Source organism: Jaculus jaculus, chromosome 9 (genome assembly GCF_020740685.1).
Source record: "Jaculus jaculus isolate mJacJac1 chromosome 9, mJacJac1.mat.Y.cur, whole genome shotgun sequence".
In the NCBI taxonomy this organism is placed as follows: Eukaryota; Metazoa; Chordata; class Mammalia; order Rodentia; family Dipodidae; genus Jaculus; species Jaculus jaculus.
The window spans coordinates 92,567,512-92,584,812 of record NC_059110.1 but is presented as its reverse complement, the minus strand read 5'-3'; the positions used below and the strand labels follow the sequence as shown (position 1 = coordinate 92,584,812).

The 17,301-nt window shown below is 39.3% G+C and overlaps 1 protein-coding gene across 1 annotated transcript in view; it reads left to right on the top strand.

The window, feature by feature from the left end:
• Cct6b (chaperonin containing TCP1 subunit 6B) overlaps positions 1 to 17,301 on the top strand; it is a 67,430-nt gene that overhangs the window by 29,365 nt on the left and 20,764 nt on the right. Inside the window, exons 6-10 of the mRNA XM_045159700.1 lie at positions 3,373 to 3,483; positions 4,652 to 4,811; positions 7,658 to 7,740; positions 11,510 to 11,606; positions 12,283 to 12,430. Of these exons, the coding sequence (XP_045015635.1) occupies positions 3,373 to 3,483; positions 4,652 to 4,811; positions 7,658 to 7,740; positions 11,510 to 11,606; positions 12,283 to 12,430 (599 nt within the window). The remainder of the gene's footprint in view (positions 1 to 3,372; positions 3,484 to 4,651; positions 4,812 to 7,657; positions 7,741 to 11,509; positions 11,607 to 12,282; positions 12,431 to 17,301) is intronic.

The following is a 17,301-nucleotide window of genomic DNA, read 5'->3' as shown; positions in this document are numbered from 1 at the left end:
TGCTGGTGCTAAGTGGTTCTCCTTTTTATTCAGTCTGACAGTGAGGGTGGCTCTTCCTATTTCACTTAACTCAATCTAGGAAATCCCTCATAGTCATGCTCAGGGGTTGTCTCTGTTGTTGTTTGAATGTGAAATGTCCCTGAAAGACTCATGTTTGAATACTTGGTCCTGAGTTGGTACTGCTGTGGGAATGTTATAAAACCTAGAGATAGAGCCTGGTTGGAGGAAGTGGGTCATTGGAGTTGGGCTTTGAGCTTTATAGCCTGACCTCACTCCCTGTTTATCCTCTGCTTCCTGACAGTGGATGCAATATGACTAGCTTGTTTCCTATCCTCCTGCCATGCCTTCTCCACCATGATGGACTTTATTCAGTGGAACTATAACCTGACATAAACTCTTATCTTCCTTAAACTGCTTCTTGTCACGTCCAACAATGAGTAAAACAACTAATACTGTAGCTTAGGTGATTCTAGATCTGGTCAAGTTGACAATATAAACTTTCACAAGTCTATCCTTAGTAAATCTGACACCCAAATGTATCACTTTTTAATTTTTAATTTATTTTTTACTTATTTGAGAGAGTGAGGGGTGGGGGATAGAATGGATGCACCAGGGTCTGTTGCTGGTGCAAATAAACTCCAGACACATGTGCCATCTTGTGCATCTGGCTTACATGGGTACTAGGGAATCAAACCTGGGTCCTTAGGCTTCCCAGGCAAGCACCTTAATTGCTAAGCTATCTCTCTAGCTTCAAATATATCACTTGTAAACCATAACCTTCCCACCTCTTTCTCCATAGGCTCATGGCCACCTCATAATGCAAAATACATTCAGTCTAACTTTAGAATCTATTAGTCTCAACACTATTCAAAAGTTTCTTCTGATACTAAGCAATTGCTTAACTGAGAGCCCCTCCAAAATTAATAAACATTACACATTTCCAATATACAATGACACAAGTAAACATTTTAATTCCAAAATGGAAGAATGGAGGCATATCAAGGAATGATTGGACAAAGCAAGCCCTAAACCCTGCTAGGCAAACACTAAATCCTGTAGCTGTGTGTCTAGTACCTGGGACTCATGATGGAATCATCCAGGCTCCAGAGGACTTATGATCCCCACCCTTTCAGCTCTACTACTATAGCACACATGACTTTTCTCTTGGGCCAGCTCTGCTCAGAGCCTACAGCTTCCCATAGTGAACATCTCATGGTTCTAGCATCTCCAACATCCTAGGATCTCCACTGAAACTTAGGCTTCATTTTTTCAGCTCAATGCAGTGGCTTCTCGGGGTCTCCTTGCAGGGAGTCCAACCTTGTCACACATTACCTTGCCTTAGCAGCTCTGTAAAACCATGGAGCAAGATGCCATCTTGCATCTTTCCTGCCTATAATACCAGTACTATGTGGATGATGCGGCCAAATTCTACTGCCAGTCAAAGCTGTAGTGGCATTTTTGTATCTTGTTTGTGAATCTGTGAAATTACCTTCCTGGGCAGTTGTTTTTGAGCAGGGAACTGCTTCTACAGCCTTTTCCTTTCAAGTGCTCTCCTTGTAAAAGAATTTGTAAGAGTCTTCAATGAATGTGATCTTGCCCTCAGTATCCCTTTTCTGTCTTCCTTCCTTTTTTTTTTTTTTTTTTTTCTTTCCAATGTAGTCTCACTTTGGCTCAGGCTGACCTGTAATTCACTATGTAGTCTCAGGGTGGCCTCCAATTCACAGTGATCCTCCTACCTCTGCCTCTTGTGTGCTGGGATTAAAGGTGTGTGCCACCACGCAAGGCTAAGTATACCTTTTGTATTGTCACAGTGAGTGCAAGGTTTCTCTTCAACAATTATAGCTGCTTTCTTAGCATGTCCCTTGTGGGACTCTAAACTTGCTCAAATTCCTTTTCTAGCCAAACTTCATATCTTTATGCTCCATTTGTTGTGCTCTTTTTCACTCTCACTTTAGATCTGAATATTGAATGTATAGTTTCTTCCTAAATAAAATTTCGTCATTCAGGAATTAGAGTATTCTAGTCAAGTTAAAATTTTGAAAACTTGTAACTATTGAACTATTAAAAATTCTGCCAGGCATGGTGGCGCATGCCTTTAATCCCAACACTCGGGAGGCAGAGGTAGAAGGATCGCTGTGAGTTCGAGGCCACCCTGAGACTACATAGTGAATTCCAGGTTAGCCTGGGCTAGAGTGAGACCCTACTTCGAAAAACCAAAAAAAAAAAAAAAAAAAAAAAAAGCTGTCCTCTCTTCTTCCCTCTCCTCTCTTTTCTCTCTTCCACTCCCTTCTTTTCCCCTCTTCTCTCTTCTTTTTTTGGGACTGAGTTTCACCGTATAGCTTACATGAGCCTGAAACTCACTATATAGACTAAGTTTACTCAAATTTGTGATCTTCTGCCTCCTGTGTGCTTCCACATCTGGCTAAAAAAATTATTTCTTTAATACATAACAAATATTGGCTATAAATGATTCTTAAGGGGGTGAAGATCTCTGTGGTAGAGTATTTAGCTAAAATGTACAAGGCCCTGGGTTCAATTCACAGCATTACATAAAGAAGATTATATATAGACATGCTATCTCCTAAATTTATATGAATTTTTAGTATAAAATTATAAAAAGTATTTGCTCTAGGAAGAATATCTGGAAAACAGAAAGAGGCCCTGTAGTGTGCATTCCTAGAGTCCATGTCTGACCTTACTCTTAGGGATCTTACATTTATATAATGTGTACATCTCTATCTATCTTGTCCGTCCGTCCATCCATCCATCCATTCATCCATATAGTTGTGCTGGGATCAAAGAATGCAGAATCTCAAGCATGCTAGGCATGTACTGTGCCAACAATTACATTCCCAGCCTGTTTTTTTTTTTTTTTTTTAGTGTCAACATGCTTTTTTTATTTTTTAAAGAATACTTATAATCATTCTTCATATATAATTTGTTATTCTGTGCTTATCAGCTAACCCTAAAAATATTTTCCACACTAATACATGGTTTTCATGACATCAAATTGTTGGACCATTATTGCTGAACAATATCCTATTGTTAGACATTTAAGTTGACAAATTTTAATTACTCTATATAATTATTTTAAATAAATGTTCCCAAGAAAGCCATTGTGTTCTTACCTTTTATTTGATCAGTTGTTTCCTGTTTTTGAGCCATGTAACTTAGAGAATAATTCTGGACTGGCTTTTTTGTGTGACTTTGCAGTCATACTGTGTTAAAGTAGATTCTGTTTCCTAATTTTACTAATTATATGGTTGGTTTGAAGTTGTACAAGGAAACAATGTGTGTCCTGGCTGTTTATAACTTTGAGTATAATTCCACTTTTAGAATGTATACTCATAGAAACATTCCATGTTTTAATAGGTTGATTCGAGGATTAGTTTTGGATCATGGTGCTCGCCATCCAAGTATGAAGAAGGAAGTGCATGATGCATTTATCCTGGCTTGCAATGTGTCATTAGAATATGAAAAAACGTACGTATTCATTTCTCTTTATAACTATCTTTTTCTTTCAAGGCAGGGTTGTACTGTTTCCAAGCTGGCTTTGAACTTGTGGCAGTTCTCCTGCCTCAGCATCTCTAGTGCCGAAATTACTGGTATGAGCCATCATACCTAGCTCCAGTTTTTGTTCTGTGAAAGTATTTTTTTTATATGATAATTCATTTGAGAGAGAGAAACAGAGAGAGAAAGAATGTGTATTCCAGGGCCTTCAGCCGCTGTAAATGAACTCCATACGCGTGCTCTACCTTGTGTATCTGGCTTACGTGGGACCTGGGAAATTGAGCCTGAGTCCTTTGGCTTTCCAGGCAAATACCTTAATGACTAAGCCATCTCTCCAGCCTCTTATGAAAGTATTTTTTAATTTCTTTAGCACCAGATGTTTAATGTAGATCATACTTTTCCCTCCCCACCTCTGCCTTTATTCATTCTTTTGTTTGTTTGCATGTCTGTGGTGTGTATGCATATTTGTATGTATGTAAGGACACAGATGTATGAGGGTACATGTGTACATGTATGCATATGGAGGCCAGAGGATATTCTTGGTGTCATTTCTCAGGTATATGTCTCTTGAGACAGTCTCTTGTTGACTTGAAATTCACCAATTAGGCTAGATTAGCTGGCCAGCAAGCTCTAGGGATCCACCTGTCTCTGCCTCCTAGTGCTTGAATTACAGTGCATGTCTTCAAGCCTGGCATTTCACATGGATACTGGGATTGAACTCATATCCTCATGCTGGCTCATGGGATTATAGAATGTGCCACCATGCCTAGTTTACTAACTTTTTGTCTGTTTTTTTTTTTTTTGTATACACACACGCACACACACACACACACACACACACACATACACACACATATTAATGTGTGTGTATGTGAGTATGGAAGCCAGGAGACAAGCAACCTCAGGTTTCATTTCTCAAGAATTGTGCACTATTTTTGAGAAAAGAACTCTCATTGGCCTGGGACTCACCAGGTGAGACTGGCCAGTGGGCCCCAGGGATCTGCTTGTCTCTGTGCTAGGCCTAGCCCTTTAAAAAATGGGTCCTGATGATCACACTCAAGTCCTCATGCCTGAAAAGTAAGTACTTTCCTGGATGAGCTTTCTTCCCAGTCCTACCAACTTGTTCTTTTTCATCCTTTAGAGAGGTGAGCGCTGGTTTCTTTTATAAGTCTGCAGAAGAGAAAGAAAAAATGATACAAGCTGAAAGAAAACTTATTGAAGATAAAGTACAGAAAATAATACACCTAAAAGAGAAAGTCTGTGCTGAGTCCAATAAAGGATTTGTTGTAATTAATCAAAAGGTGAGAAAGAAAGCTTAGATCTCAAGTATATAAATATTTTTCATCTTTTTTTTGAGGTAGGGTCCCGCTGTAGCCCAAGCTGACCTGGAATTCACTATGTAGTGTCAGGGTGGCCTCAAATCCACCTACCTCTGCCTCCTGAGTGCTGGGTTAAAGGCGTGTGCCACCACGCCTGGCTTTTTCAGCATTTTGAAAGTATGCCTTATGGACCTTAAACTGTCCCTAAAACTGTCTTGGGGAGTTTGAGGTCAAATTGATTTTCATATTAATTATGATGCCTTTTACATTGTATTGACATTTGCAATGCTGGTGCAAAAGTATTGGTAGGTAAAACTGTTAGCTTGTTACTACAAATGCAGACAGTAAAACCTATTTAAAACCATCGCATACTTGCAGAAGAAGGCAGTTTTATTTAAGAAGGTCTTGGTGAAGTGTAATTGTAATGGTTTTATTAGATATGAGCCTTAAGTTTATATCTCTTTATAATTTTGTGTGATAAAATATGAGATAGCACACAAATAACTTCTGCTGTGTACAAACCATGAGAGTGGTCTTAAAAGAAAAGCCTTTGTGTAATTGGACTCTGAGCTAAACTAGCCACATTTTTCGTGGAAAGCAAATGTTACTTGAAAGAATGACTGACATGGTTATTTAGATTTGAGCATCTAATGAATTTTGTTCTGAAAAATAAATGAAGCAATTTTGTCACTTTAGGAAAGATAACCTGACAGTATTTATTGATGACAATAGTAGAGCCAAACTCAGTAAAACAACATTTTCTAAATGATGAAAACTCATGTATTTACAAATAACCCCATTTATTTGTTTATTTCAGACAGAGAGAGAGTGAGAGAGAAAGAAAAAGTATGTATTGGTACCCAGGGTCTCTTGATGCTGCAAATGAACTCCAGATGCATGTACCACTTTATATCTGGTTTAACGTGGGTACACGGGAATTGAACCTAGGTTGCCAAACTTTGCAATAAAATCCCTTTAACTACTGAACCACCTTTGTAGCCTACAAATAACTAATTTAAAATTTAAGATCAGGGGACTGGAGAGACAGTTCATCAGTTAAAGGCACTTGCTTGGAAGGCCTGATGGCCTGAGTTCGATTTCCAAGAACCCATGTAAAGCCAGATGCACAAAGTGGCACATGCATCTGGATCTCACTTGGAATGGCAAGAGGCCCTGGCACACCCATTTTCATTCTCTCTCTGTCTCTCTTCTCTCTGCTTGCAAATAAAAACATTTTAAAAATTGATTTTAATATGAGAGCCATTGATTGAGAAGGTTCATTATTAGAGTCCTGTATTCTACACTGAAACTAATCTTTGAGAAATTATTATCATTGAATTTTGGTATATATGTAGTATCAGTAAAGAATATCTATAGTTATCTAGAAGACTAAGGTGTAAAATCACTCCCTTTCCAATGTTTACCTTTGTGTGGACAGATTTTCTTCATAAACTTGTACCAAAGCAATGATATATTATTCCAAAGTGAATGCAGAATATGAGACTCTACCTGGTTTCAATTTAAACAAACATTAAAGAAACTGACAAAATGTAAATCATTCTCATATATAAAATATACATGAAATTATGGCAAATTTTCATTTGAAAAACATCATTGTTAACACAAATTGATTATTCTTTTAAATGGGTTAGTAAACATTTAAAATTTTTTCTCTTTACAGCACTGAGGATTGACCTCAGAGCCTTGCTTATGCTAGTGCTATTCATGTGAACTCTAGCTAAAGCCCTATAACTTTCATTTTAAGACAGAGTCTGTCACTTAAAAATATTTTTTATTCATTTGCATGTGTTGCAGTCTGGTTCACATTGCTGGTAGAAATCACCCAACCACGAGTAGCTTCTGGGAAAAAGAGATTTATTTTGGCTTACAGGCTCGAGGGGAAGCTTCACGATGGCAGGGGGAAACGGTGGCATGGGCAGAAGGTGGGCATCACCCCCTAGCCAACATAAGATGGACCACAGCAATAGGAGGGTGTGCCAAACACTGGCATGGGGAAACTGGCTATAAAGCCCTTAAGCCCGCCCCCAACAATACACTCCCTCCAGGAGCATTAATTCTCAAATATCCATCAGCTGGGGAGCTAGCATTCACAACACCTAAGTTTATGGGGGATACCTGAATCAAACCACCACAGCATGTATGTATGTGTATGGACATGCCAGGGTCTCTTGCCACAGCATCAGGCTTTATGTGGGGTGGCTGGAGAATCAAACTTGGTTGGCAGACTTTGTAAGCAAGTGCCTTTAACCATGTATCTATCTTCCTAACCTGAGAGAGAGTCTGTATAGCTCAGGCTAGTCTGTATAATTCTGAGTGACCTTTGATTTTGATCCTCCTGTTTCAACCTTTTGAATACTGGAATTACAGATGTGTGCCTCCATGGCAGGCCTGGATTCTTAATTTTAAAAAAATGTTGGACTGGAGAGATGGCTTAGCAATTAATGCACTTCCCTGCAAAGCCTAAGGACCCAGGTTCAATTCTCCAGGTCCCATGTAAGCCAGGTGCACAAGGTGGCGCATATGTCTGATGTTTGTTTGCAGTAGCTAGAGGCCCTGGTGTGCCCATTCTCTTTCTCCCACTCCTCTTTCTGTGTCTAATAAATAAATAAATAAATAAATAAATAAATAAATAAAAATAGTTCTTTAAAAAAAGTAAAGTAGTGTTAGGACCAAAAACTTTGAGAACTGCTTTAAAATTTGTTTAAGGCTAGGGATGTAACTGAGATGTAGAATACTTGCCCAGTATGGGTTCAGTTCATAGCACAGCAATATAAAATCCTGTAACATTTATGTTATTTTGTTTATAGGGAATTGATCCAATTTCCTTAGAAACTCTTGCCAAACATGGAATAATAGCTCTTCGCAGAGCAAAAAGAAGAAATCTAGAAAGGTAAATTTGTGAATTATATATCCTAAGTTGTTTTTGTTTTCCTTTTTTTCAGATTTATTTTTATTTATTTGTTAGTGACAGAGAGAGAGAGAGAGAGAGAGAGAGGGAGGGAGGAAGGGAGGGAGGGAGGGAGGGAGGAAGGAAGAGAAAGGGCATGCCAGGGCCTCTGGTTTATGTGGGACCTGGAGAATTGAACCTGGGTCCTTAGGTTTCACAGGCATGCATCTTAACTGCTAAGCCATCTCTCCAGCTCTCTAAGTTGTTTTCTGTTACATTGGTGCTGTTGGTTGTCTGTTTGCAGTAATGGGCTTGAACCCAGGGCTTTCCTTGTAATGTACCTACTGGGTTATATCCCCAGCCCTTCTAAGATTTTTGTTCTTTTTTTGAGAAGGTGAAAGACCTTTTGTTGTTTTTCTTACTTCCATCCAAACATTCTTTTCTGAAAAACATAAAAGCATGCACATTGAAAGCAGGGTTTTCCTTTTCTTTTTATGTAGGGTCTCGCGCTAGTCCAGGCTAACCTGGAATTCACTATGTAGTTTCAGGCTGGCCTCAAACTCATAGTCATCCTCTTACCTCTGCCTCCTGAGTTCTGGGATGAAAGGCATGTGCCTCCATGCCCAGGTAATGATGGTATTTTTATAAAGAAAAACTAAGTGATCCCTCAGCTATAAGGCAACAGTAATGCAAATGACAGCTTAAATGATATGTAGAAGGGTTAGCAGGTAGGTATAGAACTTTTCATTTTAGAAGGCAGTTAATTCCAAGTCAACAGCAACATGAGAAGGAGAAGCTTCTAATTTTCAAACATTTTGGTACAGTTTGTTTTGTTTTGTTTTGTTTTTGAAGGTAGGGTCTCACTCTAGCCCAGGCTGACCTGGAATCTCATGGCAGCCTTGAACTCATGGTGATCCTCCTACCTCTGCCTCCCTAGTGCTGTGATGATGGCATGTGCCGCCATGCTTGGATTTGGTACAATTCTCTTTCATTCCTTTGTTGTTGTTTTAAGATTGTGAGAAGAGCATAAGCATAGTCCTAAGACTCCGGACAGTCTAGAGACCATACACAGGTCACTTGGCCCTGTTGAATAAGATCAGTTATAATCCACCTAATTCCAATGGTACTGCCTCAACATTTAATTGTGGAGCATGTCCATGATACACAAAGTTCCACAATCAATAATTTATTTACTGAGTTAGAGAGCTCTAAAATTAGGACTGTTATTTTATTTTATTTTTTTTTTTTGCAGAAAGGTTTCAATCTAGTTTAGGCTGACCTGAAACTCACTGTGGAGTCTCAGGTTGGCCTCGAAGTCACAGCAATCCTCTTACCTCTGCCTCTAGAGTGCTGGGATTAAAGGTGTGTACCATCACTCCTGGCTAAAAAAATGTATTTTATAAAAACAAGAGATTAGGCTAAATTTCCCCTTATTTGCAAATGAAAAGTTATAATTTGGTGTGAGAATGTGATATGCAAGTTTGACCTATGCCTCATTAGGATAACTGTGTTCTGTGGGAAGATGTATATATGAATGTTATATATACATACATACTAATGTGAGAAACCAAGTCACAGTACATGACTTTCCAAAGATGGTCTCTTGAGATGGCTTGTTACTCTGGTTTTAGAAAGCCAGTGTAAGACTCAGGAGAAAGTTATCTCAGTTTTTGTTTAGATTGTCTATCATGACTCAAATGGAGTGTTTCATCTGGGTTACTGGTATATTTTATAACAAAAATATAACAGTTACAATCAGAAATGTTATCTTAATGGACTTAAAGTCCATTAAGTCCATTAAAGTCCACCATAATAATAGATACTACATGTTATAAAGGCCTTATTCCATGGGGTATATTGTTCCATGACTGAAAGTTATGTGATTTGCTTATGTAAGGTAGCTTCTGTTCTTGGGTAATAGGTATTAATTGTGTAAGAATATTAAAACTTAACAAGATGCTGGGTATGGTGACATACACCTTTATTTCCAGCACTCTGGAGGCAGAGGTAAGACTGTAGTGAATTCCAGGTCAGCTTGGGCTAGAGTGAAACCCTACCTCAAAAAAACAAAAACAAAAACTAACAGTAGCTAACAGATTCATCCAGTCCTGAATTTCACTGGCTTGAGGAAGTTGAATTTCTTGCCACAAACACACACAAAATGCCCCTGCCATAGCCAAGGAGGCTTATGCCCAGGAGCAAGAGGAGGAGTTTCTGGAGCATGTTTTTAAAGATTAAATAGAAGTTATCCCATCTACATTCTTTTTTAAAAAATTTTTGTTTATTTTTATTTATTTATTTGAAAGTGACAGAGAGAGAAAGAGGCAGATAGAGAGAGAGATAGAAAGAAAGGGCATGCCCGGGCTTCCAGCCACTGCAAACGAACTCCAGATGGGTGCGTCCCCTTGTGCATCTGGCTAATGTGGGTCCTGGGGAACCGAGCCTCAAACCGGGGTCCTTAGGCTTCACAGGCAAGCGCTTAACCGCTAAGCCATCTCTCCAGCCCACTTCTACATTCCTTATAACTTATAAAGATTTGAGAGCAAAATACTAATGTATAGATTCCATATTTTCTTTTCTTTTTTGTTTTGTATTTTTCCATATTTTCTTTTTAATATCAATAAATAATTGAATATTGTACAAAAATTAAGGTTGTTAAATTCAGAACTTAATTGAAGTACAAAGAAGGTTTTCATCTTTTTTTTTAAATATATTTTTAAAAAATATTTATTTATTTATTTATTTGAGAGAGACAGACACAGAGACAAAGACAGATAGAGGGAGAGAGAGAGAATGGGTGCGCCAGGGCTTCCAGCCTCTGCAAATGAACTCCAGACGCGTGCGCCCCCTTGTGCATCTGGCTAACATGGGACCTGGGGAACCGAGCCTCGAACCGGGGTCCTTAGGCTTCACAGGCAAGTGCTTAACCGCTAAGCCATCTTTCCAGCCCAGTTTTCATCTTTTAAGAAACATTGTAGCCAGGCATGGTGGTGCATGCCTTTGATCCCAACATTTTGGAGGCAGAGGTGGGAGGATCACCATGAGACTACATAGTGAATTCCAGGTCAGCCTGGGATAGAACAAGACCCTACCTCAAAAAACAAAAACAAAAACAAGAACAAAAACAAACAAAAAACCCACTGAAATGCTCTGTGATGTCATTTATATATGGAATCAGATGAGAGAATGGTAGTTACTAAAGGGTAGACAGAATGATAGTTACTGAAGAGTAGATGCTGGGGAGGATGAAGGGCTTGGGAGATACTGGTGAAAGGATGCAAAAATTCTGTTAGATATGAGGGCTCTATTAAAGGAACTATTGTACAGTATGGTTGTATCACTGAAAATGCTAACAGTAGATTTTAAGTGTTTTGCTACAAAAAATGAGAACTATGAAATATAATACTTATGCTGTATCTGATAAATATATACCATTTTGTTAACTAAAAAAAGAAACTGCCCTCACAGCATAATATGGCATAATGTAAGCTTCTGTTAGATAGTACTTCATTTTTACATAATTAGCCTTAGCTGGGCATTGTGGCTCATGTCTGTAACCCCAGCACTTAGGAAACTAAGACAGTAAATTTCTATGAGCTCAAGGCCAGCCTGAGCTACATAGTGAGTTCCAAGCTAGCCTGGGTTACTATGAGACAATGTTTCAAACAAAAACAAAAATAAAACAAAATAAGAAAGAGAAAGAAATTAGCTTTTCTGTTTTTGTTTTATGTTATATAGAATCAACATGAAGGTGATATATATGTCATTTCAGACTCACTCTTGCTTGTGGAGGAGTAGCTTTGAACTCCCTTGGAGACCTTAATACGGAATGCCTGGGACATGCTGGCCATGTATTTGAGTATGCATTAGTAAGTACTTCTATGAAAAGTGACCCCAAATTCCCCCTTTTTGTATTTCGTACCTTTTAATTCATATTTTGGATTTTGGGGTCTGACTAAACTATAGTAAGTATTTTGTAACTTATTTTACCTAAATGTAAGAGTGTTTCTGTGCAGCCCAGGGTGATCTTGAATTCAGTGTTTCTGCCCTTAACCTCCCAAGTGGTGGGATAATTGAACTATTTTAAAACATATCTTTATAGCCGGGCATGGTAGTGCTTACCTTTAATCCCAGCACACGGAGGGAGGAGTAGGAGGATCACCATGAGTTCGAGGTCAACTTGAGACTACACAATGAGTTCCAGATCAGCCTGAGCTAGAGTGAGAATCTACCTCGAAAAGCCAAACCAAATCAAACCAAACCAAACCAAACAAAATATCTTTAGTTATACTTAAGAAAGATACACATGAATATTGGATTCTAATATAACTATATTTGGATTTCATGCTGACATTGAACATTTCATATGAATGGAATCACATGGTACATCATATATTACATTGTCTTTGTGTGTGTGTGTGTGTGTGTGTGTGTGTGTGTGTGTGTGTGTGTGTGTGTAGTACTTGGCATCAAAGCCAGGCATGTTAGGCAAGTGCTCTACCACTAAGCTACTATAAAAGTGTATCTTCTCTTGTCAACCCTTAGGGTGAGGAAAAGTTCACTTTCATTGAAGGTTGTGTCAACCCTCATTCTGTCACTCTGTTAGTCAAAGGACCAAATAATCATATCCTCAGACAAATCAAAGATGCCATAAGAGATGGCCTTCGTGCAGTCAAAAATGCTATTGAAGATGGTAAGCACTTATGTGTGATGAATATGAGCCTAGCAGTGTGTGTGTGTGTGTGTGTGTGTGTGTGTGTGTGAGAGAGAGAGAGAGAGAGAGAGAGAGGGGGGGGGGCATATATGTGCCAGTGCACATGTGTGGAGGTCATAGGGCAACCATGAGCATCAGTGCTCACTTTCTACCTTGTTTAAGACAGGGTCTCTTTACTTTCATTTATGGTAGGCTAGGCTTGCTGTCCCACAAGCTTCCACAGATTCTCTTGTGTCTGCCTCCTGTCTTGCCATAGGAGCCTGGCTTTACAGACTTGTGCTTCTGCATCCTGCTTTACTTGAGTCCTGGAGGGCCTCATGATTGCACAGTAACTACCTTTACTACAGAGCCATCTTCTCATTATTCTCACTTAAAAAAAAAATTGTTTTTATGAGGTAGGGCCGTGCTCTAGCCCAGGCTGACCTGGAATTTACTGTGTAGTTTCAGGCTGGCCTCAAACTCACAACAATCTTCTTACCTCTGCCTTCCAAGTGCTGAGATTAAAGGTGTGTGTCACCACACCCAGCCTCTCACACTTTTAAGAAGTAATAGCCTATCATATGTATAATATGTATGGCTTTTAAAAATATTTTTACTTATTAGAGACAGAGGGGGGAAGAGAGAGAGGGAGAATGGTCATTCCAGGACCTGTAGCCACTGGAAATGAACTCCAGATGCATGCGCCACCTTATATCTGGCTTATGTGGGACGTGGAACATCTAACCTGGGTCATTAGGCTTCACAGCGTTAACCGCTAAGCTATCTTTCCAGCCTATATGTATGTTTTTTTTGTTTGTTTGTTTTTGTTTTTTCGAGGTAGGTTTCACTCTAGCTCAGGCTGATCTGGAATTCACTATGTAGTTTCAGGGTGGCCTTGAACTCATAGCGATCCTCCTACCTCTGCCTTCCGAGTGCTGGGATTAGAGGCGTGTGCCACCATGCCTGGCTTCCATATGTATGCTTTTTAAAAAGATATAAATGATGGTAATTCTCTCATTTCACTTTGGACAATTTGTAGTTTGGATTGTGAAGGTTTTTCCTTTGGAATATTCACTAAAAGTAAGGTATGCTGTGTTCCTTAGGAAATGAAAAAGTAGCACTATGGTGTCATTTTTTTATTTTTAGGAATTTATTATTTTAAAAATATATTTTAGTTATTTTGAGAGAGAGAGCAAGAGAGAGAGAGAGAGAGAGAGAGAGAGAGAGAGAGAGAGAATGAGAATGAATGAGAATGGGTGTGCCAGAGCCTCCACAAACTCCAGATCATGCATCACCTTGTGCATCTGGCTTACATGGGTACTGGGAAATCGAACCTCGGTCCTTAGGCTTCACAGGCAAGCATCTTAACTGCTAAGCCATCTCTCCAGCCCCTAGGAATTTATTTTTAAAAATCATGAGAAAACTTTTATAGCTCAAAATGGAATATATTACCTTAGGTACAATATAATTTTAAGAAAGATTGTGAAGGAATATTAACATTTATTACTTATTGATAATGTATAACCAACTTCGATCCAAAAGGATTTGGGGTTGGTGATTCAATAAAAGCACACATTTAGGACTAGAGAGGTGGCTTAGTGGTTAAGGTGATGCCTGCAAAGCCTGAGGACCCATGTTCAACTCTCCAGGTCCCACATAAGCCAGATGCACAAGGTGATGCAAACACACAAGGTTGCCATGCGCACAAGGTGGCACATGCATTTGGAGTTGGATTACAGTGGCTGGAAGCCCTGTCATGCCAATTCTCTTTCTTTCTCTCTTTCATATAAGAAGGGGGAGACAGTCTGTTGGGATTGCCTCAAAAATGCACACATTAAAATAGAGTAAAGACATATAGAAAGATGTTCAATACCAGTTATTAGGAAAATGAAAATCCAAAGCACAAGGAGATGTCATTTTACATCCTCTAAGAGAGCTGTAACAAAAAAAATTGAACAATAATTAGATGTTGGCAAGGACATAGAGAAATTGAAACCCTATAGTGGGAACAGTTGGATAACAGATAGTTTCTTAAACTGTTAAACATAGTTACATATGACCCAGAAAATCCATTCTTAGGGATATATGCAAGAGTTTGTTGTGGTTTGAATGTAAAATGTCCCCCCACCCCCCACTGCCATGGGCTCATGGACTTCAACTGGTAATGCTGTTTGGGAAGGTTGTAGAACCTTGGAGGTTGTACCTTGCTATAGGAAATGGGTCACTGGGGACAGGACTTGAGGTTTTATAGTCTGGTCCCACTTCCTGTTTGGCTTCTGCTTTTTACCTGCTGACGTGATGCAGATTCCCATGCTGGCCTTCCATGCCTTCCCTGCCATAACAGAGTCTACCTTCTGGAACTGTAAGCTGAATGAAACCCCTTTCCTTACATTAGTTGCTTCTGTAAGTTTTTGGTTAGGTATTTGTTCGCAGCAATGAGAAAGTAGCTGACACAGAGTTGAAAACATCCAGATATACACACACAAAATCCAGATACAAAAGGCTATGTGTTATGTAATTTTTTTCATTTGAAATGATGGAGCCTGTGAAGATGGATAAATGGTTAAAGGTGCTTGCTTGCACAGCCTTCTAGCCTGGATTCAATTCTTCTGCCATCCACATAAAGCTGGACAGGCACTGGATTTAAGTGGCAGGAGACCTGGCACACCCATACACATATGCACACATGTGCAAATAAATAATTTTGTTCAGGAGAGGCCAATTCATATAAGAAAAAAGTAAATTAGTGGTTGACAAGTGCTAAGGGAAGGAGATAATTAAGAATAATTGTTAAGAGGCATAGGGCTTTTGTGGAAAAGGACAGATGGGAATGTTCTGAAATTAGATAGTGGTGATGGTCCTATAACCTTATAATTAACTGAAAGCCCAAACCAGGACAAAAACAGAACAAGCCAGGCATGGTGGTATAAAACTTTAATTCTAATGACCAGGAGGCTGAGATAAGGGAAGGCCATAAGTTGGAAGCTAGCCTAGGATATATAGAAAGACTCAGTCTTTAAAAAATCATAAGGCTGTGGAGATAGCCCAGCAGTTAAAGATGCTTGGTTACAAAATCTGCTGGCCCTGATTCAACCCTCCCAGCACCCATGTAAAGCTGTATGCAAAAAGTGGCAAATACATTTGGTGTTTCTTTGCTGGGTAAGAGACTGTGGCACACTCATACACATATACATGAGATTAATAATCTTTAATTATTAATTTGAGAGATAGATAGATAGATAGATAGATAGATAGGGAAAGAAGGAGTGCATCAGGGCCTCTGGCCATTGCAAATGAACTCCAGACACATGCAGCACCTTGTGCATCTGTCCTATGTGGGTCCTCGGGAATTGAACCTGGGTCCTTTGGCTTTGTAGGCCAGTGTCTCAACCACTAAGCAACCACTCCAGCCCAATAAATAATTTTTTAAAAAGATTAACAATTAAAATGAAAAAAGAAACATCTGGTATGGTGACACCACCAGCCTTATTTTCATTGCTCAAAATTGTTTTGGCTATTGGAGTTTTTGTTTTTTTTAGTGTGTTTCCAAATAAATTTTAGGACTGTTTTTACTATTTCCATAAAGAATGTCATTGGGATTTTGATGGAAATTGTATCTAATGTGTAGATTGCTTTTGCTAAGATTGACATTTTTACAATATTGATTCTTCTAATCTGAGAACATGGGATGTCTTTCCATTTCCTAGTGTCTTCTGCATTTTCTCACTTGAGTGTTTTAAAGGTTTAATTGTAGAGATCTTTTACTTGCTTTGTAAGGTTTACTGCAAGGCACTTTATTTATTTATTTATTTATTTATTTATTTATTTATTTATTTATTTATTTTGAGATAATTGTGAGTGGAGAGTGATTCCCTAATTCCATCCTTAGCATGTTTGTTGTTAATATATAGGAAGGCTACTGATTTCTGCATGTTTGTTTTGTATCCTGCTTGTTGCAGTCCAGTTCGCATTGCTGTTAGAAATCACCCAACCAAGAGCAGCTTCTGGGAAAAAGAGATTTATTTTGGCTTACAGGCTTGAGGGGAAGCCCCATGATGGCAGGGGAAAACGATGGCATGAGCAGAGGGTGGACATCACCCCCTGGCCAACATAAGGTGGACTACAGCAACAGGAGGGTGTGCCAAACACTGGCAAGGGGAAACTGGCTATAAAGCCCATAAGCCTGCCCCCAACAATACAGTCCCTCCAGGAGGCATTAATTCCCAAATATCCATCAGCTGGGGAGCTAGCATTCACAACATGTAGGTTTATGGGGGACACCTGAATCAAACCACCACATTCCGCCCCTGGCCCCCATAAACTGATATCCATACATGATGTAAAATACAATGCATTCAGTCTGACTTTAAAAGTCCCCATAGTTTTTATCAATTCCAATGATGTTCATACATCCCCATAGTTCAAGATCTTTTAACTGAGCCATAATACCAAAAAATAATCTCAAAAAACCCATAATGGCACAGAATAAATATTCACACTGCAATAGATGGCATTGGGCATAGCAAAGGAACATTCAACCAATACAAGATTTAAAACAACCAGGGCAAACATCAAACTCTGTAGCTTCAAGTCTAGCAACTCTAGCCAGTGACAAATCTTCAAGTCCGCTAATTCTAACCAGCAACAAGTCTCTGGTATTCCAATTCCGCCCCTCCAGCTAGGCTACTCACAGTCCTGGGAAACTTCATCGGGGCCGGCAGCTCCTTGGCAGCCATCTCATGGTCCTGGCATCTCCACTGGGTCTCCACTGCAAGCCACGGTTCATCCTCATGGCCCCATGGGGTCTCTATGCAGGCAACCAGCAAACCTGCTTCACACTGCACATGGCCATTTCCAAAACACAAGACCGT